Source organism: Myxine glutinosa, chromosome 2 (assembly GCF_964187855.1).
Source record: "Myxine glutinosa chromosome 2, kmMyxGlut1.1, whole genome shotgun sequence".
NCBI lineage: Eukaryota > Metazoa > Chordata > Myxini > Myxiniformes > Myxinidae > Myxine > Myxine glutinosa.
The window spans coordinates 19158436-19184058 of record NC_136262.1 but is presented as its reverse complement, the minus strand read 5'-3'; the positions used below and the strand labels follow the sequence as shown (position 1 = coordinate 19184058).

At 50.2% G+C, this 25623-nt stretch overlaps 1 protein-coding gene across 2 annotated transcripts in view; it reads right to left on the bottom strand.

The window, feature by feature from the left end:
- Window positions 1-25623, bottom strand: part of LOC137421995 (uncharacterized) — a 35156-nt gene that overhangs the window by 5859 nt on the left and 3674 nt on the right. For both annotated transcript variants that reach the window (XM_078773010.1, XM_078773009.1), the window contains one exon: window positions 19633-19760. In XM_078773010.1, coding sequence (XP_078629136.1) covers window positions 19750-19760 — 11 coding nt within the window. In that variant the 3' untranslated portion in view covers window positions 19633-19749. The remainder of the gene's footprint in view (window positions 1-19632; window positions 19761-25623) is intronic.

The following is a 25623-nucleotide window of genomic DNA, read 5'->3' as shown; positions in this document are numbered from 1 at the left end:
CTCCCCGCCGTTAGAACTATACTGCCGCTAGGCAGATCTCAAGCGTGCGTCAGCATTAATTGATTGGGGTACGTCATTCCATGTCAGTCGGTCCACCCGTAGCGGTCGGGGTGGCGAACTACCCTGCCAGCCCGTGTCCGGAAACTACCGGGTACGGCGTCCCCAAGCCCGGAGTCCCCTGCGTCGGAGTAGCCGCTGGAGGCAGGTGTCGGAGGGGGCACCTCAGAGCCTTCAGGCAGGGGTAAAGGTGATGACAGAGGTGACGGCAAAGGTTCCATAGACTCGTAGATCGGTTCGTCGATATCCCTATAAGGGTCGATGACCCCACAAGGGGCGAGATGGCGTACGGAGACAGTGGACTCGCGTCCATCTCCCGTCATCACACGAGCATGCTCGGGATTAGCCTGGAGTACCTGCACCTTATCCACTAAGGGGTCGTACTTGCTTGTGCGAACCGCACGTTTGAGAAAGGCAGGCCCCGGCTGAGCGAGCCAACTGGGTAAAGATCGGATACTACCCGAGCTTCTAGGGTGGTGGAACAGTCTTTCGTGAGGAGTCTGGTTGGTGGCCGTACATAGGAGAGCCCTGATATAGTTCAGAGCCGCAGGTAGCGACAAAGCCCATTTATCGAGACCCTGGCCGAGGGTCCGGAGGCTTAGCATGACGGCCCTCCATATAATCCCATTGAAGCGTTCGATCTGCCCATTCGCCTGGGGTCTGTACGGTGTGGTGTAACTCGAAGCAACATTATTTTGGAGCAAATATCCTCTCACCTCCTGAGACAGGAACACCGCACCCCGATCGGTACGCACGCATGCCGGATACCCAAACATAGAAAACAAATTCTGCAGGCACCGTATGACCGTGGCAGCCGTCATATCCCCGCACATGTAAGCAAAAGGGAATCGCGAGTACTCAACGATAGTGAGCAGATAACGAGAGTTGCTCGACACCGGCAACGGTCCTTTGAAATCCATCGCCAATCTCTCCCACGGTCTAGTAGCCCTAACCAGCGTCCCCATGGGAGGGTTGTAAAAACGCGGTTTGAGTTCCGCACATATAGCGCAGTCACGGCAGATCCGGCGGATGTCTTCAATCGAGTACGGTAGATTACCACTACGCACAAAAGTAGCGAAACGCACCACCCCTGGATGACACAGTGTCGTGCAAAGCGCGCAGCCCCTCCAAAGTTACGATCCCCGCGCACGTAGCCGGCCTTGATAAGGCGTCGGCGACCAGGTTATCCTTCCCCGGGCGGTATTTGATGGTGTAGCAGAAGTCGGCGAGTTCGATACGCCAGCGAGTGATTTTCTCATTCTTAATACGTTGAGCATGTAAGGTGTCGTACATGAACGCAACGCTTTGTTGGTCCGTGATGATTTGGAAGCATCGCCCGAGTAAGTACGGTCGCCATCGCCGAATCGACTCGACGATCGCGTACGCTTCCTTTTCGACAGACGAATGCCTCCGCTCAGCAGAGGTGAGAGTCCGCGAAAAAAAAAGCCACAGGGCGCCCCCCTTGGGAGAGAGTCGCCGCTATCACATGATCCGAGGCATAACTTTCTAAGACGAAAGATTCGCTCTCGTCGATCGTCGCCACAGCGGCGCCAGCGATGTCGGCCTTAAGGCCCCCGAAGGCCGCCAAGGCGGCCGGGCTCATGGGGAACGTGTCGCAGGCCACGAGGGGGCGGAGCTTCGTGGATAAATTTTGCACCCACTTCGAATAGTGGGCGAACAGCCCGAGAGCGCGCTTCAGCGAAGCCCGATCGCTAGGCGGAGCCATATCGAGCAAAGGCCGCAAACGCTCCTTATCCGGAGAGACTGAGCCATGTGTCACGGTGTACCCCAGAAGATCTATCGTGCGTAGAGAGTAACGACACTTAGCCTCATTCATGGTTAGGCGATACCTATGAGCGACCTCGAGGAAGCGCTTCAGATTAGCATCGTGATGCCCCTGGTCATACCCACAAACCGTAAGCTTGTCCAGATATACAAAGACATCTGTCAAGTTCTCCTTAGTAACGAGGTCGTCCATAGCCCTCTGAAAACAGGCGACCCCGTTCGTCACCCCAAAAGGTAGTCAGGTAAACTGGTATAACCTTTGACCCGATTCAAAGGTGGTATAGATGTGATCAGCCCTAGAGATGGGGATCTGATGATACGCACTACGCAGATCGAGAGTGCTGTAGACGGAGTACTGGGCCACCTGTCGTACTAGCGCGTCCATCCCCGGTAAGGGGTAGGCGTCCAGCTGTTTAAAGCAATTAACCGTCTGTGAGTAGTCAATTACCATGCGCCGGCGATGGGCCTCACTTCGCACCACTAAGACCTGGGCCCGCCACGGCGACCGGCTAGGTTCGATAACACCGTCCTTTAAGAGCTGGGCCGTTTCTTCCGCAATGAATTGCGCGTCCGCTCGAGAGTAGCGCCGCGATTTTACCGCTACAGGAGTGCAATCAGTGGTCAGGTTGGGGAACAGCGAAAGAGGCTCAATTTCCATTTTCGCGAGTGCACACACAGCAAGCGTGTCCGTCCCACCGACTTCAATTTCCAAACGTCCATGTCGCTTAAGAAAATCGTGTCCTAACAGAATGTCAGCACATAAAGCAGGTAGGACCATGAGATGTACATCTGGAAACATGCGTCCCTTTATCACAAGTTTCAATCGACATTCCACCTTTGTGCTGAGCCTGAGTCCTTGGGAGGCCATGAAGATCCGTCGTGTAGTCCCGAGGACCGGCCACCCATGGTGACGCACCAGCCGCTGATCGATAAAACTATCCATAGACCCTGTGTCGACTAGGGCCCGCGCAAAAATGCCTTCGACCAAGAGCGGAATAATGGCCTGATCAAGGCCAGAAGATCCGGCAGGTATTGCGCTGTCCGAGCGAGAAGATCGCGCCTCGCGCGTGGATCCCACACCAGCTGCAGTTTTCCGGTCGTTTGAGCAGCCTCCGGAGGGCCCCCGTGCGAAACGCATAGTTGGTCGTGCCGGAGCAAGAGCGTGTAGTTCGTACGAGCTGCCGTCAGATGGCGCTCATGTCACGTGCAGCGTTTGCTGCAAAACAGGAGGAGCTTTCAAAGCAGAAACTTGTCATTTGTTTGAGGAGGGCGTTCGAACGCCAGTCAAGGTCGGTCGCTCCGCGGCCGGTCGCGTTCGTGCCATTTGTTTTGGCGGCCCGATGTATCTCACCAAGGACGTGCGTGCAGCCAGGGGCCCGCGAGGAGGAGGACCGCTCATCAAAGCCGGGTGAGGCGCCCCGCTCTGTACTCGGTCCGTTGGCTCAGCGATAAGCCCATTCAAGGTCGCGCGAGATCGTGTGCCCTGCGTGGTCTTCTTGCAGACTTTTGCAAAATGTCCTTTAGTAGAACACAAATGGCATATTGCTTCCTGAGCCGGACACGCCGACCTGGGATGCTGTCGATTGCCACAGAAGTAACACATCGCGTTCCGGTCAGCCCTTGGCCTGGTTGCTGTAGCTGCTGCCAGGCCGGAATCCGAGTCCACCTCAGGAGCGGCCAGGGGCTCGGCCGTAGTCGAGTCCGCACCCGTATCCTCGGCGGTAGCCCTCTCCGGTCGCGCGAGTTGAGAAGTACCCGCAACGACCCATGCGTGGTCATAAGCGGTAGATTGTTCCCGGGCCCCAGTGTAAACGTTGGCCACCCGTAGTGCCTCGGCGAACGTCAGGTCAGCTGTCTCCAAGAGCCTGAGTCTCAGATTTGAAGAGCTGATCCCAGAGACGAAAGCGTCTCGGACAAGATCGTCCTGGACTTGCTCGTGTGTCCGTACCTCTTGAGTACTGTCCGCGAGGAGGTGTCGCAGCTCCTGGGCGAAGCGATCGATCGACTCAGTAGGCTGTTGACGTCGCGTTGGGAGCAGATGCCTGTTGTACACCACGCTCCGTTTCTTAATGTAAAGGTGCTTTAGTTCTGCCACGGCGGCATCGTACGTCGTACATCGCGCGATGCTCCTGTAAACGCGGTGGTCGACTTTGGTCTGCAACACAGACAGCTTCGTTTCAGCGGTGGGAACGGCATCCTGGGCGTCGAACTGGTTCTCCAGCGTTTTGAGCCAGTGAGTGAACTCCGAGCCCGAATCCTCAGCTTGTGGGTCGGCGCCGAGTGTCGGTACATTGATCATCTTGTGTCCCGCCATTTCCGTAGATCTTAATTGTGATTAAATGTCGTGGAAATCAATCAGGTCCACAACTTTGTCCCATAGGTTGGTTTAATCACAATTAGATCTCTGACATCATCCTGTAAAAATACAATCATGCAATAGATATCAGGATCTTGGTATCATACAGAAAGGACCGATAATAATAGTCAAAGCAAGTGAGTCTAGCATATAGGTGCGGGTACGTACCATTCAAGACTACAGGACTACATGTCATAGTAAATGTCACAGGAGTGGCTCCGCGTCGCGGATGTCCCAGGTCTTATAATAATAATAATAATAATAATTCATTTATTTTGTATAGCGCTTTTCCAGAAGCCCAAAGGCGCTTTGTGGACGCCCCTAAGTGGCTAAAGCGAGTATCACTCCTGGGTTCAACTTTGGTATAATTTCACTACACTCCCCCCCCCCCCCCCCTTCCCACGCCGCCTCCCCCCAAGCTCTCTCCCTCCCACACATTCCCGATGTCCCTCACAAATGTTGTGTTTATGTGCTTCCCCTTCTCTCCCCATCTTGTCTACCGCTCCCCTTTTTATACACTTTGTTTGTTTGTCTGTTTGATTTGTTTGTGTGTTAAATGTTAGCTCTTTCACGAGCCTCTGGTGTTGATGATCTGGTGTTGATTGCGGAAAGTATGGATGGACTGAAGGAAAAGATGAACAAGTGGAAGGAATGTATGGAGACAGAAGGTCTGAAGGTGAATATCGGAAAGACGAAGGTGATGGCAAGTGGTAAAGCATGTGGTGAGGTGGAAAGAACTGGGAAGTGGCCGTGTGCTGTGTGCAGGAAGGGTGTCGGAGTGAACTCCATTCAATGTACAATGTGCGCTGAGTGGGTTCATCAAAAATGTAGTGGTCTGAGAGGGTCATTTACCAGTGTGGCAGCTACATTCAAATGTAAGGTGTGCGCAGAGGGAGCTGCAGATGGAGGAAATGTTGAGTTGGATCTTGGAGACGGCGTGAAGCTGGAAGGTGTGAAAACATTTTGCTACCTCGGAGACATGCTGAATGGAGAAGGTGGATCAGACTCGGCAACGGTTGCTCGAGTGAGATGTGCATGGAAGAAGTTTCGGGAACTGAGTGGCGTGCTGATGAGGAGGAGAGTCGCTGAAGCTGAAGGGAAAGGTGTATGCTGCATGTGTGAGAAGTGTTATGATTTATGGGAGCGAGACATGGGTAATGAACGTAGAGCAGCAACGAAGGCTGGAAAGGGTGGAAATGCGAATGGTTCGATGGATGTGCGGAGTATCGTTGAGAGAGAGGAAGACAAATGATGAATTGCGAAAGATGATGGGAATATTGCCTGTGATTGATGCTGTGAAGAGGAACAGGTTGAGATGGTTTGGTCATGTGTTGAGGAAGGATGAAAGTGACTGGTTGAGAAGAGTGATGGAAATTAATGTAGAAGGAAGGAGAGGACGGGGAAGACCGAGAAAGACTTGGCTAAAGATGGTGGAAGAAGAAATGCGGGCAAGGGGGTTAACAAGGAGAGATGCAGAAAATAGGGCAAAATGGAGAAGATTGTCATGGGGACCGCAAGGCTAACCCCCACTCTAGCAGGGAAAATGGCCTTAAAATGCATGTTGTTGTTGTTGTTGTTTCACGAGCCTCGATTATGTATACAAAAAAAAAAAAAAAAAAGGGTGCAAATTAGACGTGGGTGGAGAGATGATAATTCAACTTTCTGTGAAAGTCAATTTAATATCACAGATACCTTAAAGTACAGCTCGACCCCGCTATTCGCGGGGGATACGTTCCTGGAAAATGCAGCGAATTGCAAAACCATGAATGGGGGGCATTGTTCAATGGAAAAAGGCGGGATTGGTTCCCAAATTGCGAAAATCCACCAATATCGAGGAACAAACAGCAAATGTCAAAGAAAATCCCGCAAATGTCGAGGCAAATCCCATGAATGTCGACGAAATCCCGCGAATGTCGATGAAAATCCCGTGAATGTATGCCGCGGCATTGTTTCAATGGGGGAAAAGGGGTATACGTTATCGGTTCTCGGCGGTTCCTGATTCACAGAGGAAAAATGTTAAAGTTTAAAATGTTTTCGCCCGCGATGCACATGATTACAGTTTCATAAAAAACGCTGACAAATAAAAAACAGAAAACACCAGGTACCATTTCCAATTTATTGAAGGAGTCTGCTTACAATTTATAAAAAGTGCTTAACCAGCTTAGCCATACCGCACCGTGAAACAAAAAAAACAAGACCATCATCTACCGTCTCAAATTTTATTCGTTGACGCCATAATGCAACACGCAACTTTTCAAATAATGATGATGGTGATGATGGTGATGAATTAAAATCCCATGAATTCCTCGAACTTTGAGGGCGACCCAAATGATGATGCTGCAGCATCGTGCACTGAAGGAGAGGCAGGAGAGGCAGGAGTAGGTGCTGATGGTCTTGAGGTGGAGGAAGCAGGGCAGAAGATTTGTGTAATGGAGAGCTGCCTGGCACATTGCCCAACATTTTGATGTAGCTCTTTGTACCGGAGCAGCGCATCATCCAAGCCCCTCTTGAACTTGTGGTACCGTGCCAAGACTAGGTCAGCATCTTGCAACCTGTCGGCAATCGCCCGCATGTCCTGGAGCAGCTCGCCCAGAAACTGGATTGTGAGGTTGGACCTCGGCACCTCTGCCTCATCAATGCCCACCTCCTAAGAAACCTTTGTAATGGCCTCCAACTTGTCCTCGCTGAGCGGGGTTAGGGGAACGGTTCAGCATCATGGGTTTCAGCATGAAGTCCCCTTTTGTGTTTGCACGAACGGGAGGTCCACACAAAGCAATACTCGTCTGCGTGTTGTCCTCAATCCACATGTTGAGAGTCTTCTCCATCCTTTCTATGTGGACATCCCGGACATGGGTGACTACCTTCATACTCAATGCAGCGCTCGCTGCAACACTTTCACGAATCGCTTTCTACTTCCGAATGTAGCGAACGGAGGATTCATTGACGCCATAATGCCTGCCCACAGAGGCCGCACTCTCTCCTCTCGAAAGCTGGTCCAGCAGCTCCATTTTCTGGCTCAGGCTCATCACTTTCTTCTGCCTCTTGGAGGTCGATGCATCTTTGGCACTGGTCTTGTGCTTGGGAGACGTGATTGAACAATGAGCAGAGCGAGAGTCAAAAACGCAGGTCACAGCAACGGGACAAGAAGAATGATTGAGACACAGGACACAGTCGGTATATGTATGAATGCGGGCATTGTGGGTATCTGTGGGAGGGGTGAGTAGTCTGCACATTGTTTGTGGGGATGTTATTGGATGATGCCATATTGAGCCTATCTACTAATTTCAATATTAGATTTAATGAAGCGTTTTCATTCTATAACTTGCGGGGTTGACTTGTTTACGCAGCTGGTAGCACATCGCACGGAGCTCTCAATTATAGTGCGGCTAAAATGTGGCCGCGAATGTAGAAGCAGGTCAAGTTCGCGGCTCGTTTAATATGGTTTTTTTGCGTACGTATGTCCAGCTGCTTTGTGCATGGCTGGTGAAAGATTGGTTTTATAAACGTGTCAAGCTCCCGGCTCGTGAAAACATTTTTTGTGCCCCCGAAAAACCACGAATTTGCGGGACACATGGCCGCAAATAGAGAAGTAGGTCGGATTTTATCAACAACTAATACTAAGAACCCGCGAATAGCGAGGTCCGACTGCATATAAAATAAATTAGGAAAATTAAAAAGTTTTGCTTTTGTTATACATATTATATTATCACGCGCTAGTCATATCCACCTACCACAAATAAAATATACAGGAAACATATTGTGGATTTTAATGTGGAGCCTGGAGGGAGCAGGGACTAGGAGGGAGGGCAAGGGGTGAGGGGAGTCTGGGGTGAAGGGCCAGAGTGAGGTGGGAGAAGGGAGGGGAAGGGGTGAGGTGGGAGTCTGAGGTGAAGGGCCAGAGTGAGGTGGGAGAAGGGAGGGGAAGCGGTGAAGTGGGGGTACGGGGGGAGGGGAAGCGGTGAAGTGGGGGTTCGGAGGGAGGAGGCAGTGGTTGGGTGGGATGAGGGAGGGGAAGGGGTGCCTTATTCCCAACTCTGGCACACGTAAACTGGTTCAGCATTGTGGCAATTCCTGGGGTGAGGGTGAGGGGAACCTAAATCAAGGTAATGACCTGGTTGTTGTGGAGACTAGCAGAACACTGATTCCCTTCCGAGAACGAACTTTGCTTCCAGCTTCAATGTAGCTTCCGTTGACTTAGCTATTCTCGAATCAAATCGCTTCAGCATGGCGGAGCGACATTGGCGAGTACCCCATCGAAGTGATAACACACACACACACACACACACACACACACACACACACACACACACACACACACACACACACACACACACACACACACACACACACACACACACACACACACACACACACACACACACACACACACAAGTCAAGAAATAAAGCAAATTTTACAAACACTAATACTGCATGTATGTAATACAATTGTATTATGTGCAGCATAGCACAGGCAAGTGCGAGGCATGTGTTGACAACTAAGTACCCCACTTCCCCATGTGTGGCACATGTAATTGTGCTGAAAACATGGCAGCCCCACTACGATCGTGCACCATTATGAAGCAGCACGGACTTATTGGGTTTTTGCTAAACCAAGGTGTCAAACCGTGTGACATTCTTAAAAGGATTGCACAAAATGGTGCAGCTGTACGTGGGTAAAAAAAAAAGTATATAAACGGTGCACAGTGTTTCAAAAAGGACAGAGGAGTGCTTGCGATGAACAACGGCCTTGTCGACCAGTGTCTGTTGCAAAAGAAGACAAATGTGGCCAAGATATACAGACTGATATATGAGGATGCGTGTATGTCAATATATGACATACCTGCATTGTACTACAAATAATGACATGACAAATAATGATGGATAGGGAGTAAAAGTTCATTCGTTTAGCTCTACGGATAACCTTTTTCAACGCCATATGACAAGAACCCTATGGCAAATGAGGCATAACCGTGGTCCCAAAAATGTTAGATGTTTGTCTGTTTTATGAAAAGTATGGCCCAACATTGTGATGCATTATGACTGTTAACTTGTCCATGCGAGAATATTTTTTGAAAAAAATGTTTTTTTGGTGAAAAAATTTCCACATTGAATGACTGCAAATAAACCAGGTTATTCCACTCCACATGTCACTAGAGTTTGGAACTACACTTATGGTTAAAAAATATCAATTACGAAGACAAAATCTATTTTGAACAACCTGACATCTGCTCTCATTTAAACGTTAAACAGAAAGGGGAGAATAATGCACAGATATTCTGAAAACTTTCCCTTTCTGCTAGATTTAAATTTTACTACAAGTTGTTGTAATCAGTGGTTATGGATGCCAAAACAGATCGAGCAGAACTAACAAGGAAATAAAAATTCACACCATAGTCTGATATTATGATTACTGCAAGGGCCAGACAAGTGGGAAGATCAGCAAATAAGCAAAGGCATGATTACAAATTGTTTGATTTGCAGCTTTATGTGTATTTTAATTGGTCATGCCACATTTCTAATTATCAGATAGTCCTTGAAATTGATGCGTTTTGTATGATGAATAAAAACAAGGCAGGCAAGACTATTAATGTGTGTATTTGAGAAGAGACTTGATAATACAAACAGGATGTTTCTGCTAGTGGAGTAATAATTTGTTTTGTCACAAAAATGTGCTTTGAATTATTTATCTCTCTATAATGCAAGCAATCTCTGTGTGTCTGTGTGTCTGTCTGTGTGTATGTCTGTGACCACTGTTTCTTGACAACCACTGGTCCGATCTAAGTGAAACTTGCCAGGTATATTGCTGGGGACCTGAGGATGTGCCTTTTCAAGGTTTGCTATTAATCGGACAAGTGGTTACCAAGTTATGGCCATTTATTTAGCAAACACATACGTTTTGTACGTGAACGAAGGAACAGCGAAGGACGAGAGCGAAGGAACGGCGAAGGACGAGAGTGAAGACCGAAGGAACGATGAAAGTTTTAATTTTTCTTTGCACGTACGGTCAAGCTACAGCGAAGACCGAAGGAACGATGAAAGTTTTAATTTTTCTTTGCACGTACGGTCAAGCTACAGCGAAGGAACCGCGTGTGTTTGTTGTTTCTGCCTCGCGGTTTGAAAAATTGAATAATTGGCCATTAAAACTAATTTGCGATTAATCGTAACTGCGATATGTGAACTTCCAGACAGTGATGCCTTATTTTTGGTACGTACGTCAACGTACGTATGTCCACGTACTTACCTCCCCGCACGTACGGGCATGCACTAGTTTTTAATAAATAAACACAGAGTGAAGAATTTATTTGTACAAGGTGTGTTACGGATTCGTCACTTCCGTCGTTGTGGTTTTCATCCACTGTAAGCATTTTTGGTTCCATGTACTATTATTGTTATTGTTTAAGTGAAATGGAGATAACTGTTTTTCAAAAGGCGAAAAATTAGTGTTTTAAAAGAAACCGGAAACCGGATCGAGGGAAGAGGAAGAAGAAGAGGAAACAAAAAGCGGAGCAAGCGAGGTCGGGAAGAAAAGCCAAGCTGCTTTGAGTCCTCGAGGAGACGTTGGCGAACGGGGGTCACGAGCGAACTTTGGGTTTCCTGGGAAAGGGATTCCTGCGACAGAGTTGTGATCGCTGTGACAGATAAACCTGCGTGACAGGTTTTGCGGTCGATTCCGAAGACAATCGTTGTTGGAGTGTAGGTACGCCCCCCAGTACGGGCCTGTCGGCCATTTTGCCTCGCTCCCGCCATTTCGCATCGCTCCAGCCTTTTCACCGCGCTCCAGCCATTTCACCGCACCCAGCTGTTAGCCTGGTTTGCATGTGTAACGTGGATTTCGATTGGGAATTTGTGGTTCTCCGTTTGGGAGCCGTTGAACGTTCATACCCGAAGGTGTGATTTCCCAATCGCCTTTTGAGGGCACCTTTGCGCCTCTTTGGCAGAGTTGACTGTCAGCCGAACTGGATTCTGGTCTCGATACGACATTTTTCTTGCGATCACCGGAGCGTGGATCGACTTTGGCTTGATGCCGGGACAGAGACTTTGGGAATGTTCTTTTCCCTCACTTGGAGCACAGTGAGTTATATTGTAAGAAACTGATGGTACCATCATAGGAATGATATACTATTTGTTGTACAATTGATTAATATTGTTCTTGTGCTGTTATTCTTGTGTGACCTTAATACAATACTTGTTTTTTGATAACAATTGGTGTGGTTTCACCATTGGTCATTGACACACAGAGTAACACATCTTTCTGCCGTGACTCCTTTCGGGGCTCGGAGGTGCACCGTGACCGGGGTTTGGGGAGGAGCACGTAACACTTGATAATACAAACAGGATGTTTCTGCTCGTGGAGTAATAATTTGTTTTGTCACAAAAATGTGCTTTGAATTATTTATTTTTAATAAATAAACACAGAGTGAAGAATTTATTTGTACAGGGTCCGGCTGGGAGGTGTGACGATTTTCAGAAAACTCGTACACAGTTATTTTTAGTCGAATTTCAATTTTATTTTTTTAAAGACTACATATATAATGCCATTTAATACACTGTAACAAAGACATTTAAAAAATGTAATTCATGTTTGAATTGGGTATAACAATGCAAGTGGGGGGTCTAGCGCATGCGTGATGGCTGTTGCTTATAGTCCTTGAGCCAACCGGCCATTTTTTGAAGTGAATGCTCCGGGGGGGGGGGAGTAATTCTCATTATGATTTTCCATTAGACCAATGTCTCAAGTGTCAGAAAAGGTGTGATGGACATCTGAGAACGGTAGCTTAGTGCCCGGATGGACGCCATCTTTGAAACCACCCAGCTCGAAAATGCCCATTTGGTGGGGTACATTGTTGCACGTGTATCTGGACTTCTATACTAGCTATCGATGTGCGGTTGACGACTAAATATACGTCTGATGTGTACCGTCTAAATAAAAAATAATATGAAGCATTTTGTTTTAGATTAATTATTATAAAAATCAATTATCGAAAAAAAATCATATATTTTTCAATATTTTATTATTAGACTTGTACTTTTTTTAGTGAAACAACACTGGTATGATTTTCCAAATTATGCATTGTGCTACACCGTTTATCTGTCTATAAAAATAACTCAAAAACGAAAACATATCATCCACCACGAGTGTACACAAAAAATATATGAAAAGGCATGCACTTTCCACAAACCAAAACTATGTCAGTTGGAATTTCCCGCCGATAATCAACCCACAGAACCCAGTGCCGAAAGTGACGTCAGTCTATTCTATATCTATATTCTATATTCTATATCTCAGTCTGAGATTTGTTGCGGTGACCTGATTAATTTCTGAGGGGGGGGGGGGGTGGGTGGCTTAAGAACTAAAAGTGAACATGTTAGATGGCGCCACATACAACTCTATTATAGAGTTGTATTGTGGCGCCATCTAACATGTTCACTGACTTGGATGAGTATGTCTATGTAAGCTGGCGAGCTTTTCGGATATCGGAGTAATCTAACGTCAGTCTTTTTGTTCTTTCAGCTGAGATGGCCGGTGTCGAGGCGAAACGGGCGAAGATTGAACCTGAGTCCGGAACGTGCATCCTGTGCAGCAAGAAGTCGCCACTCTCTGAACTAAGCAAGGCAGCGGGCAACAGTTCTTGGAAGACATTGTGTGACGCAGCCGCAGTTAGAAACTTTTATCCAATTCTAAAGCTAGTCCAAGAAGGCGCAGTTGAACTTCCTAATATTCCAATATTATACCATAGGGCTTGTAGATCAGACTTCACTCACAAAAACCACCTAGCTACTTTGACCAATGCAGCTAGAAGTTCTTCAGTTGATACTGGCGATGCGGTGCGACGGCGATCATCACGGGAAGAGACAGGATCAACTTCAACGGTCTACGATGATAAATGCATTTTTTGCCAGCGTGCTTCAAAATTCATAAAAGGCAGTCGTACCCGTGAAACAGTTGTCTTGGCTGTTGAACTTCGAGCAGATAAGACAATAAGAGATGCTGCGACAGCTCGCAATGATGAGAGAGTTTTGGCATTGACTACACGAGATATGGTTGCAGCTGAGGCTCACTACCACTTCTCCTGCTATAGAAACTACACACGGCCCCAAAAACCTCAAGTAGAAACTGACATTGAAGATAATATCGAGAAAAAAGAAATGATACGATGTATATTCAATTTCATTCGCACTGACTTGTTCTTGAACCCGAGGATTGTTCCAATAGTTGATGTTGCAACAGATATCCTGTCTTCAGATACATTTTCAGTTGATGTTCGTGACTCCATCAAGAAGAATCTGCAGCGCACATTACAAAGAGAGTTTGGAGAATCGCTCATCTTCTTCAATGTGAAACACCGTGTATACTTGATGCCCGATAATCTGACAAAGCGAGAGATTGCTGCAGAGTGCGTAAACCTGAAAGCAGAAGTGAAAGCATTTGAACGAACGGACGGTGAAAGTAACATTGTGCGTGCAGCTTCTTCACTGCGACACCAGATCAAAGATGCTCATTACAATGAACGTTGGCCGCCTCAGCCAGCAGAACTCACTTCAGATTACGTGAAGATACCAGATTCTCTTCGTGTATTTCTGCATACTTTGATTTGCGGGAGTGGGGGTAGCTCTGCGCGTGCCGACACACTGGTATGGTCGATGGCTCAAGATATCATCAATGCTGTACACCCGGGTACCATCAGAACATCGAAGCATGTCCTACTTCCGTGGGTCATGAAAACGCTCACCGGTAATACAGAGGTCATCAGAATATTGAATCGACTCGGGCACGGATGTTCGTACACAGTTCTGGAAGAAATCGAGACAGCGCTATGCATAGACAAATTAGCAAGTGTGGAGAAAGATACAGTACCACTTCCGTCACATGTGCACCCTTCGGTCCCGACTGTATTAGCATTCGATAACATCGACAGGCTAGAGGAATCGCTGAGTGGTGGCGGAACATCGCATCGCGTCAACGGTATCATCGTCCAACCGAAGTCGCAGTCGTGTTTGCCGCCCCAACCTCCATCGGCAGTATCCAAAGCAGATAAGAAGCGATCTATCCCGTCATCCAGCGATTTAGTTCCAATATACAGCGGTGGGAAACGAGAGGGCCCACCTGCAATCAAGCCTGCAGATCTTTCTGACACTCTTGCAGGCGCAACATCCCTTGCGCAGCGCCGAAATCACGTATGGATTATGACTCGCATGCTGGAACCATGCGACCAGACAATCAGTTCGTGGACTGGTTTCAACATCATGACTAGAGATCGTGTTCAGGTGACGGAAGATGTAGTTGGCTACCTGCCGACTATAAACGCGCCTGCCACAGATATGGCAACAGTGCAAGAAATCCTCAGAGAAGCTCTGAACATCATGTCATCACTTCAGCTTGAGCGTATACCGGTGGTGCTAGACCAGGCACTATTTGCTAAGGCGACCGAAATAGCATGGAAAGATGTCGATCGATATGGAAGAATCGTGCTCATGATGGGGAACTTCCATACCATCTGTAACTTCATGTCGAGCATTGGGAAAATGTTTGGAGATGCAGGCCTTCGGGATGTAGCTGTTGAGTCAGGAGTAATCGCTGAAGGTTCCATCAACAGGGTTCTGGAAGGCAAGCAATACAACCGTGCTGTGCGACTCCACAAGTTGATGTACGAGGCACTAATGTGCATCATTTGGAAGGGCTTCCAGGTGTGGATAGAAAGCAATCATCCTGACAAGGAACCCCAGATTCGAAGCACTGACCTCAAAATTCGCAGCATCAAGGAGGATGTTTGCCACGAGACTCTCGCTGCTGCTCTCGATGATGATTCATGTGTACAGAGCTTTGACATGTTCGCGAAATACCTACATTTTCTGCGAACCAAACATGGAGACCTGGCTCGCTTCTGGATGATGTATATTGATATGGTAGAGACCCTGCTGGGGTTGATTCGTGCGGATAGAGAAGGCGACTGGATGCTTCACTTGGCTTGTGTCAGAAGAGTGATCCCTTGGTGTTTCGCAATGAACAAGGTGAACTATGCTAGATATCTACCAGTGTACTATGCACAGATGACGCAACTCCACGAAACATGCCCCGAGTTGTACAGGCATTTCAATCAAGGCTACTTCTCCGTACAGCTTAGACCAGGGAATCCATTTGCCAGAATCGCTGTTGATCAGACAACAGAAGAAACAGTAAACAAAGATACGCAAACAGCTGGAGGAACACGAGGTTTGAGTCTTCGACAAGGGGCTGTGTTACGATACTATCTAACTGCAGAAAATCGGGCTACTGCACTGAGGCAACTACGAGAAACTATCCTTGTGAATGGCAGCGACACATCTCACGCCAAGCACCCTGACTTGTCTACTTCTCGCATCAAACGTGATGAGTCTGGCGTCACAGCTATCTGTGATCTACTGGAAAATGACTGGACCAATCCATTCGCCGATGATCCGTCATGTCTTCTCAGTATATCTACCGGAGTGGCTGCGAGGGAGGACGTTTCTAATGACCTACTCAACACCCTGCAAAAGGGGGAAGCGGCGTATCAAAGCTTCCAGAAACGTCTTGAAGAGGGAACAGGCTTTCATGACACATTGAACAAGCTAAACTTGAAGACCTTTGGTAAGATCAAGCAGAAAGTTGTGAAGGGCACAAACAAGGAGATCGTCCTGAGAGCTGACAGACAACTGTTTGCCACCATGATACTCATCGCCAAGACAAGGAACCTCGACATGCAACTTGTCCTTTGTCACCCACTAGGGCCGTTACCATGGTCTTTGGCAAACGTTGATGGGTCAATGAAAAAAACCAACAAAGCTGCACTTGCGAAACACATGGAAGGTCTTGTGGAACCAGCCGAGAACGTTGACAAGCGAAGTGCAACAATAATTGATGCGATGGCTCTCATACAAAAGATGCATGGCGAGAACGACATGTTCGAAGAACTATCTGACCGCATCCTTGCTGCAGCGCTTCACGCTGGTCAAGGCAGTGAGCGCATCGATGTTGTCTTTGACACATACACAGAAGAATCCATCAAAGCAGCTGAGCGTGTGAACCGCGGTTCAAATGAAGGCATCAGTTTCAGCGAGATCAGACCCGCACACAAAATCATGAACTGGCGGCGTCTCCTTGCTTGCAGCCAGACAAAGGAGAAACTGGTTGTGTTTCTGGCGGAGTCGTGGAAACATGAAACAAATCGCGAAAAGCTAGGCAACAGAACACTGTATGTCACCTGTGGTGAAAAATGTCTGGTACTGACCCGCGATAGGTGGAAGTTGGTGCAAGCACTCGAATGTAGCCACGAGGAAGCAGACACGCGTATGTTTCTCCACGCAAAGCACGCCGCTACCCACTACAAGACGATCATCTTAGTGGCAGATGACACCGACGTTCTGATCATCAGTCTTCATCTCAGCAGAACCATCGATAGTCAGCTCTTCATCAGACGAGGAACAAAGGTTCGAGTCAGAATGATCGACGTTGGAAAGTTGGCTGCGGTATTGGGGTCTGGAGTTTGCAGTGCATTGCCAGGGCTTCATGCATGGAGCGGGTGTGACACTGTGAGTGCTCTGGCTAGCCAAGGAAAGATAAAGGCTTTGAAGCTTGTGCAAGCGAATGAGCTGTATCTTCAAGCATTCACAGATCTGGGATCTTCATGGAATGTACCAACAGACGTCTTCAATAGCATTCAGGCCTTCACGTGTCAGCTGTATGCCAAGAACACGAAGATCGTCGGTGTTAATTCGCTCCGTTATCACATGTTCTGTGCAAAGAAGGGCCAGATCGAATCTGGACAATTGCCGCCTTGTGAAGACTCCTTGATGCAGCATACGCTTAGGGCCAACTATCAGGCGGCTATCTGGCGACGCAGCCTTGAAAACCTACCAGACGTCCCAACACCATCAGCAGGACATGGTTGGGAACTCGATGATGGCGGTTCGCTCACAATCCGATGGATGGCGGGTCTACCAGCTCCAGATGTCGTCTTGAATCTCATCTCATGCACATGCAGAAGGACGTGTCGACCGTCAGATTGCTCCTGCATACTGAATGGGTTGAAGTGCACTGTTGTGTGTAAGCTGCAGGGATGCTCCAACATGGTGCAGGATGATGCTATCGTGGCTCAGGATGCCAATGACTCTGATGGCGACTCTGATGATTAACTTTGTGTGCACTGTATATTGTATAGCATATGTTGTTCTCTATTATAATGCAGGCCAAATTGCCTGAAAATCTTTATAGACAGATAAACGGTTTAGCAAAATGTATAATTTGGAAGATCATACCGGTGTTATTTGACTAAAACATGACATGTTCAATGATACCTCCGCTTGCTTATTAGGAATATACATCGTATGGTGTTAAAATCAGCTCCATACGTCTTTCCAAACTCGAGTAATGAATAATTAATATAATTGGCGGCCATTTTGAAATCCAAGATGGCCACCAAAGTGCAGATTTCCTATGTAACAATTTCCGCCTGCTTATTAGATATCGTATGGTGTTAAAATCCTCTCCGTACGACATTCCTAACTTGCGTTATCGTCAGAATAGATAATGCCAGCGGCGGCCTAAGTCATTTTATGCCTCTTTACATTTATTTGTTGTAAACTCGTGGTGGATGATATGTTTTAGTTTTTGAGTTATTTTTATAGACAGATAAACGGTGTAGCACAATGCATAATTTGGAAAATCATACCAGTGTTGTTTCACTAAAAAAAGTACAAGTCTAATAATAAAATATTGAAAAATATATGATTTTTTTTCGATAATTGATTTTTATAATAATTAATCTAAAACAAAATGCTTCATATTATTTTTTATTTAGACGGTACACATCGGACGTATATTTAGTCGTCAACCGCACATCGATAGCTAGTATAGAAGTCCAGATACACGTGCAACAATGTACCCCACCAAATGGGCATTTTCGAGCTGGGTGGTTTCAAAGATGGCGTCCATCCGGGCACTAAGCTACCGTTCTCAGATGTCCATCACACCTTTTCTGACACTTGAGACATTGGTCTAATGGAAAATCATAATGAGAATTACTCCCCCCGCCGGAGCATTACTTTTGGTCTGGCTCAAGGACTATTACTCGTTGTTAGGCGCCATTTCAGTAGCCATGGAGCTGTGGACGATTGAACATCGCGTCTTTGTTGTTGAGACGTTTATTCAAACGGGTAGTTCGGTGGTGCTTACACAGCGCAGATTTCGTACTCACTTCAATGTTGGTCGATGTGGCGCCATTCCGTCTCGAAACACAATATTGAAGTGGGTAAAAAACTTCAGGACAACTGGATCTGTGAGGCCGGGAGCAGCTCGGGGAGGTGATCGAACCGTTAGGACCCCGGAAAACATCGAAAGGGTTCGACAAGCTGTGGAGGCCAGCCCTCGTCGGTCAGCGGTACGGCACGCTCACGCTCTACGGCTGTCAGACAGATCAGTTCGTCGAATTTTGCACTTGGACCTTCATTATCACGCGTACAAAATCATGGTGGTTCAAGAACTGCAGCAGAATTATTTCGTACGGTGGTTTACGTTCGCAGAAAGAATGCTGGAACTGCTGAGGGATTATTAAGAGAACATTTTCCAGGGCACCTCATTTCAATCCGTGGGGATGTGGAGTGGCCCCCTAGATCGCCCGATCTTTCACCCTGTGACTATTTTTTATGGGGTTACCTGAAAGCTAAGGTTTACATTGAAAAACCACGCACTCTTGAGACCCTTTCAGATGCCATCACCAGAGAAATTCGAGCTATTCCACTTGCCATGGTTGAAAGGTCTATGGACAACTTTTCCGCGCATCTGCAAGAATGCTTGGACAAGAACGGCCGCCATTTAGATGATGTCATTTTTCAAATATGAATTACATTTTTAAAATGTCTTTGTTACAGTGTATTACATGGCATTATATATGTAGTCTTTAAAAAAAATTGAAATTGAAATTCGACTAAAAATAACTGTGTACGAGTTTTCTGAAAATCGTCACACCTCCCTGACGGACCCGGTACAAGGTGTGTATTGCACAAGGTTTGTTGCACAAGGTACAAACCTGTACAAGGTTTGTTCTCAATGCCTTTAGAATTCAGTTTCTTGTTTCCTCATGTTTCCACATTATAACTAGCGGATCAAATATAGCTAATGCTATTGCGTTTCTACCTAAATTAGCTAAAATAATTATTGTGTTTCCACCTTCAACGATGCATTTTGCTTCCTTAATTGAAAATAAATATTTTGTGCTAGATTACAAAATGAAACATTCAGATAGAATGACCAAAAAACAAGGGCATCCGTAATATAGTAGGAAACGGCTAAATCATGAATAACGATATAAATGTCATCCAAGCAAGCATACACAGTAGTACGAAATCCATTTACAGTCATCAAAAGGTACGAATGCCATGGTGACCTTCAGAAGAAATAAAAAAAGAAAGAGCATTACGTTTAGTGCTGCAGCGAACGGGAGTGCGTCACCAATTGCTTCAAAGAGCAGCCTGGGGTGAGTCGCCTATGAAATATGCATGTTTGGTGTGCAATTCCAATAACATTCCCAGAATCTTCAATGAAAACCTGGAAAAAAAACTAAAAATTAAAAACATATCAGAACAATTCGCTCATGGAATGTCAGACAAACCAACGATTTAAGATGTACAAGGTGTGTAAAATTAAAAATAAGAAAGATATATTTTGTGCTTTTTCTATTCTTCAAAGTGATAGGCCTAAATTGAGCTCCTTTAACCGGAGTCAGAGTCAGGAAGAGGTTGAGCTCATCAAAGCCATCCAGTATAATAATATTTTCTTTCCTGCATGCTCAATGCTCAATTTTCAATTTCAATGCTCAATTTTCTGTTTTTTTTTTTTTTTGCTTTTTGTGCTTCAAACGGACCTTGCTGTAACACTACCGAAGCTGATAAATTACTTAAGTGGCAATCGACATATTACATACTCAAACGAGAGGATTTGGAAGTGGAAATTAAATTGAGCATGGAAAGAGGGAAGAAAAGTGGGATGATAGTACAGACAGGGAAGTACAGCGGAGTGGGTGAGCATGAAGGAGGAAAAGCTAAGGAGGTTTGAAGAAAATGTCAGAAAAGGAATCAAGGATAAAATATTTATGAGACACAATGGGGGAAGCGGTAAGAGATTCAAAAGTACCAGCATTTTGCATACATAATATGTACATCCCCGAGGCATTTCATAGCTTTTTGTATACAATACAAGTAAATACCACCCAGCGCTTCGCTGACAGGAACACTAAGAGGGCGAGGAGAGAAAGAGGGGGAGGAGAGAAAGACAGAGAAAGAGAAAGAGAAAAAGAGAGAAAGAGAGAAAGAGAGAAAGAGAGAAAGAGAGAAAGAGAGAGAGAGAGAGAGAGAGAGAGAGAGAGAGGAAGAGAGAGGGAGGGAGAGAGAGGTGGAAGGAGAGGGAGGGAAGGAAGGAGAGGGAGGGAAGGAAGGAGAGAGTGAGAGAGGAAGAGAGGAAGAGGGAGGTAGAGAAGGAGAGAGGGAGAGAGAGGGGGAGAGAGGAAGAGAGGAAGAGAGGGAGAGAGGCAGGGAGGGAGAGAGGAAGGGAGGGAGAGTGGGAGGGAGAGAGGACGGGAGGGAGAGTGGGAGGGAGAGAGGAAGGGAGGGAGAGAGGAAGGGAGGGAGAGAGGAAGGGAGGGAGGGAGAGAGGGAGCGAGAGAAGGAGAGAAGGAGAGAGGGAGAGATAGTGAGGGAGGGAGAGAGGGAGGGAGAGAGAGAGAGGAAAGGAGAGAGAGGTGGAAGATGAGAGAGAGAGAGAGCGAGGGAGAGAGAGAGAGGAAGAGAGGGAGAGAGGGAGAGAGTGAGGGAAGGAGAGAGAGGTGGAAGGAGAGGGAGGGAAGGAGGGAGAGAGGGAAAAAGAGAGTGAAGGAGAGAGATAGGTGTGAAGGAGCTGCGCTCCAACGCGAGTCGAAAGAAGTGACGCGACCAAAGACGGAATTCGTCCGAGTTGCTTTATTGAAACAAAACAGCTCAGGTATTCTGACAAGCCCGTTTATCGGGCAGCAATATATATACACATTTATGTCGGGAAGTTTGCCCGGCAAAAGCTATACTGGGCATGCCCGGGTGTCAAGGGCGAGCCTTGGAAAGGCGAGTCTGGACCTGCCCGGGCGTGTTTGGCTGCGGCCTGGCAAGTCGAGGCTGGGCGTGCCCGGGAAAGGCGATAGCGGGCATGCCCGGACGCTCTGGGCGAGCCCTGGAAAGGCGATAGCGGGCATGCCCGGAGGCTCTGGGCGAGCCCTGGAAAGGCGAGAGCGGGCATGCCCGGGAAAGACGAGACCGGGCGTGCCCGGGAACAGTGAGTCCGGGCATGCCCGGGAGAGGCGCGTCTGGCCGTGTTCTGGCCGGTGCAAGGCGATTGTGTGCATCCAGCGGTAACCGCCACACACGCCCCTCCAGAATCGACCTGCACCGGCAGGGTCAATTTAAGGGGGGTCCGGATGACCCGGCCGAAGCGACCCCTGGAGGGTCGTGGGGAGGGGTCCGACGTGGTGGTGGGTCGTCGAGCGGGGGGAACTGTGGACGGGGGGCGGCCTCGCCGCGGAGGAAGGGCCAACCGTGGTGGTCGGTCGACGTCCATGTGCGCCGGTTTGAGGCGGTCCACAGAGATCCGGTCCGACCGGCCGCCAACGTCGACGACAAAGGACTTGTTGCCCCGTCGCAGGACCCGGAAGGGCCCGTCGTACGGCGGCCGGAGTGCCCCCCGGTGCGCGTCATGACGCACAAAGACGTACTCTGCTGTGCGAAGCGCCGGGGGGACGTAGGACTGGGGGCCACCGTGGCGGGACGTTGGCACGGGGGCAAATCGGCGGGCGGCCTCCTGGAGGTCCGAGCGCTGGTGTGCGGCGGACCAGGGACTGGTAGCGTCGGGCACGAACTCACCCGGGACGCGGAGCGGCTGGCCGTAGACTAGCTCGGCGGCGGACGCCTGGAGGTCCTCCTTGGGGGCCGTGCGGAGGCCCAAAAGGACCCACGGCAGCCGGTCGGTCCAACCGTCGTCCTGAAGGCCGGCCATGAGTGCGGCCTTCATGGAGCGGTGAAACCGCTCGCACAACCCGTTGGCTTGGGGGTGGTAGGCCGTGGTGCGGTGCAGCGTGACCCCCAACGAGCGGGCGACCGCGCCCCAAAGTTCGGACGTGACCTATGGGTCGCGGTCGGACGAGATGTCCGCCGGTGCGCCGAAGCGCGCGACACAGGTGGCGATGAACGCCTGCGCCACATCGGCGGTGGTGGTGGAGGTGAGGGGCACGGCCTCCGGCCACCTGGTGGTCCTGTCCACCATGGTGAGCAGGTGGGTGAACCCCCGCGATGGGGGCGGGGGACCCACCAGGTCCACGTGGACGTGGTCGAAACGCCATGCAGGCACGGTGAAAGGTGCCAGCGGGGCCTGGGTGTGGCGGTGGACCTTGGCCCGCTGGCAGGCCGTGCAGGCGTTGGCCCAGTCGCGGACGTTCCGTCGAAGGCCGTGCCAGACGAAACGCGCCGACACCAGCTTCTGAGAAGCTTTCCGGCCCGGGTGAGAAAGGCCATGGATGGAGGCGAAGATGCGGCGCTGCCAGGAAACGGGCACGATGGGGCGAGGCTGGCCCTGGGAGACGTCGCAGAGCAGGACGGTGCCCGCGAAGGGGATGTCGGCCAGGCGGAGGCCCGTGTCCGCCGCCCGGAGGGCCTGCACCGAGGTGTCGGTGGTCTGGTCGGCCGCCATGAGCGCGAAGTCCACGCCCAGTCGGCCACAGCATTGTCTTTGCCGGCGACGTGCCGGATGTCCGTGGTGAATTCCGACACGGCGGAGAGGTGGCGCTGCTGGCGGGCCGACCATGGCTCCGTGACTTTGGCCATTGCGTAGACCAATGGCTTGTGGTCGACGAAAGCCGTGAACGGGCGGCCCTCCAGGAGGTGTCGGAAATGGCGAACGGCCAGGAATAGACCGAGCAGCTCGCGGTCGAACGTGCTGTATTTTAACTCGTTCGGCCGGAGCTGGCGGCTGAAAAAAGCGAGTGGCTGCCAAACCCCGTCCACCCATTGTTCATGGACGGCGCCCACCGCGTAGTTGGAGGCGTCCGTAGTGAGGGCGATGGGCGCGTTGAGCACCGGGTGAGCCAGCAGCGTTGCGTCGGCGAGGGCCCGTTTTGCGCTCGCGAAGGCCGCGTCCATGGCCGCGGACCAAACGATGTCATGCTTGGCCGGCTTGCCCCGGAGGGCCTTGTAAAGGGGCCGCATGAGCTGAGCAGCGCGGGGAACGAATCGGTGATAAAAATTCACCATGCCGAGGAACTCTTGTAGGGCCTTGATGGAACGGGGACGCGGGAACGTGGTGATGGCCTCGACCTTGGTCGGCAGCGGCACGGCCCCGGTCTTGGTGATGCGGTGCCCAAAAAGTCAACGGTCGTCGTGCCGAAGTGGCATTTGGCCGGGTTGACAATTAAGCCGTGCTCGCTGAGGCGCATCCGAACAGTGTTCGGAGGTGGAGGAGGTGCTCGGCGCGGGACGTGCTGGCAACGAGGATGTCGTCCAGATAGACGAAAAGAAATGGCAGGTCGCGCAGCACGCCGTCCATTAAGCGCTGGAACGCCTGGGCCGCGTTCTTGAGGCCAAACGGCATCCTCAAAAATTCGAACAGGCCGAACGGCGTGATGACGGCCGTCTTCGGGACGTCGGCCGCCCGGACAGGTACCTGGTGGTATCCCCGTATCAGGTCAATTTGGAAAATATGAACCCGTCCCGCCAAACGGGCGGAAAAGTCCTGGATGTGCGGGATCGGGTACCTGTCGGGGGTGGTAGCGTCGTTGAGGCGGCGGTAGTCGCCACACGGGCGCCATCCGCCCCCCGGCTTTGGCACGATGTGCAGTGGTTGAGGCCCACGCGCTATTGGAAAGGCGCCGCACGATGCCGAGGTGCTCCAACGCGTCGAACTCGGCCTTTGCCACAGCGAGCTTGGCCGGGTCGAGGCGGCGGGCCCTGGCGTAGACCGGTGGGCCCGTAGTGGGTATGTGGTGCTCGATCCCATGCCGCACTGCGACGACCGAAAAACGTCGGCCGTGTGAGGGCCGGGAATTCCGCGAGCAGGCGAGCGAACTCGTTCGCCGTCGGGAGGGCGCACGCCAGTTCGGTCGGCACGGAGCTGCTCATCGTGCACGCCAGGGAGCTGAAGGTCTCGGCGTGACAAGGCGACGACGTTTGACGTCGACCAGCAGCCCGTGCGCGCAGAGGAAGTCGGCGCCCAGCAAAGCCATGGGGACGCAGGCGGTCGTAAAGGTCCACTGAAAGCGCTGGCTGCCGAAGCAGAGGGTGACGTGCGCGGGCCAAAAGTGCGTAATGGCCGAGCCATTAGCAGCGTCCAAAGAGGGGCCGCAATACGGCGTCCCGCCTGTCCTGCTCGGAGGCGGGTATGACGCTCAGTTGGGCGCCGGTGTCACAAAGGAAACGCCGCCCAGACGCTTTGTCCCGAATAAAAAGCAAGTTGCCCGAGTGGGCCGGCGCTCATGGCTGGGAATGAACGCCGGCCCGGCCGTTTCCTGACTTGCCGAAAGTGCACGGGGGTCGGCACGTCGAGCCTTGTGTCCGAACCTGGCGTGGTAATAACACCACGCCTGGTCAGGTGGAGGCCCCGGCCCGTCGTGTCGGAAGCGGTCGGTGCGGCGTGGCGGCCGCCAGTTTCACCGGCAGTTCGGCTCCAACCACGCAGGGCGCTCGGGCGTCGCCTCGGACGGCGGCAGGCTCCAGGTAGCCGCGCGATGTGTTGGCCCGCCGAGGAGATCTTATCGCTTCCCTGGCGAGGGCGCGGGGATCGGTGATCGACGTGCCAGCCAGGGCGAGGCGTACCGGGTGAGGCAGCTGGCAAAGGAACAACTCGCGGAACAGAAAATCCGGAGAGTGCTCACCGAGCAACGAGAGCATATAGCCATGCGCTCGACGGGCGCGTGTCGCCGAGCTCGGGCAGGTCGAGCAGGCGCCGTGCCGCGTGCCGCCGGTGAGAGGGCGACAGCGTCGAGGAGGAGCGTCTTCAGCGCGTCATACTTGTCGGCAGCCGGCGGTGCTCGAGGAGGCTCAGGGCACGGGCCGCGGGTGGCGGAACCGAGCGCTGCCACGACGTGGTGGAAGCGGGTGTCGTCCGCGGTGATGCCTCGCAGGGCGAACTGGGAGTCCGCCTGGGCGAACCAAACAGCCGCGTGAGCCTCCCAGAAGGTAGGCAGTTTAAGAGTCACTGCCGTGTCCATGTCGGTAGGTCACCAGTGAAGGAGCTGCGCTCCAACGCGAGTCGAAAGAAGCGACGCGACCAAAGACGGAATTTGTCCGAGTTGCTTTATTGAAACAAAACAGCTCAGGTATTCTGACAAAAGCCCGTTTATCGGGCAGCAATATATATACACATTTATGTCGGAAGTTTGCCCGGCAAAAGCTATACCGGG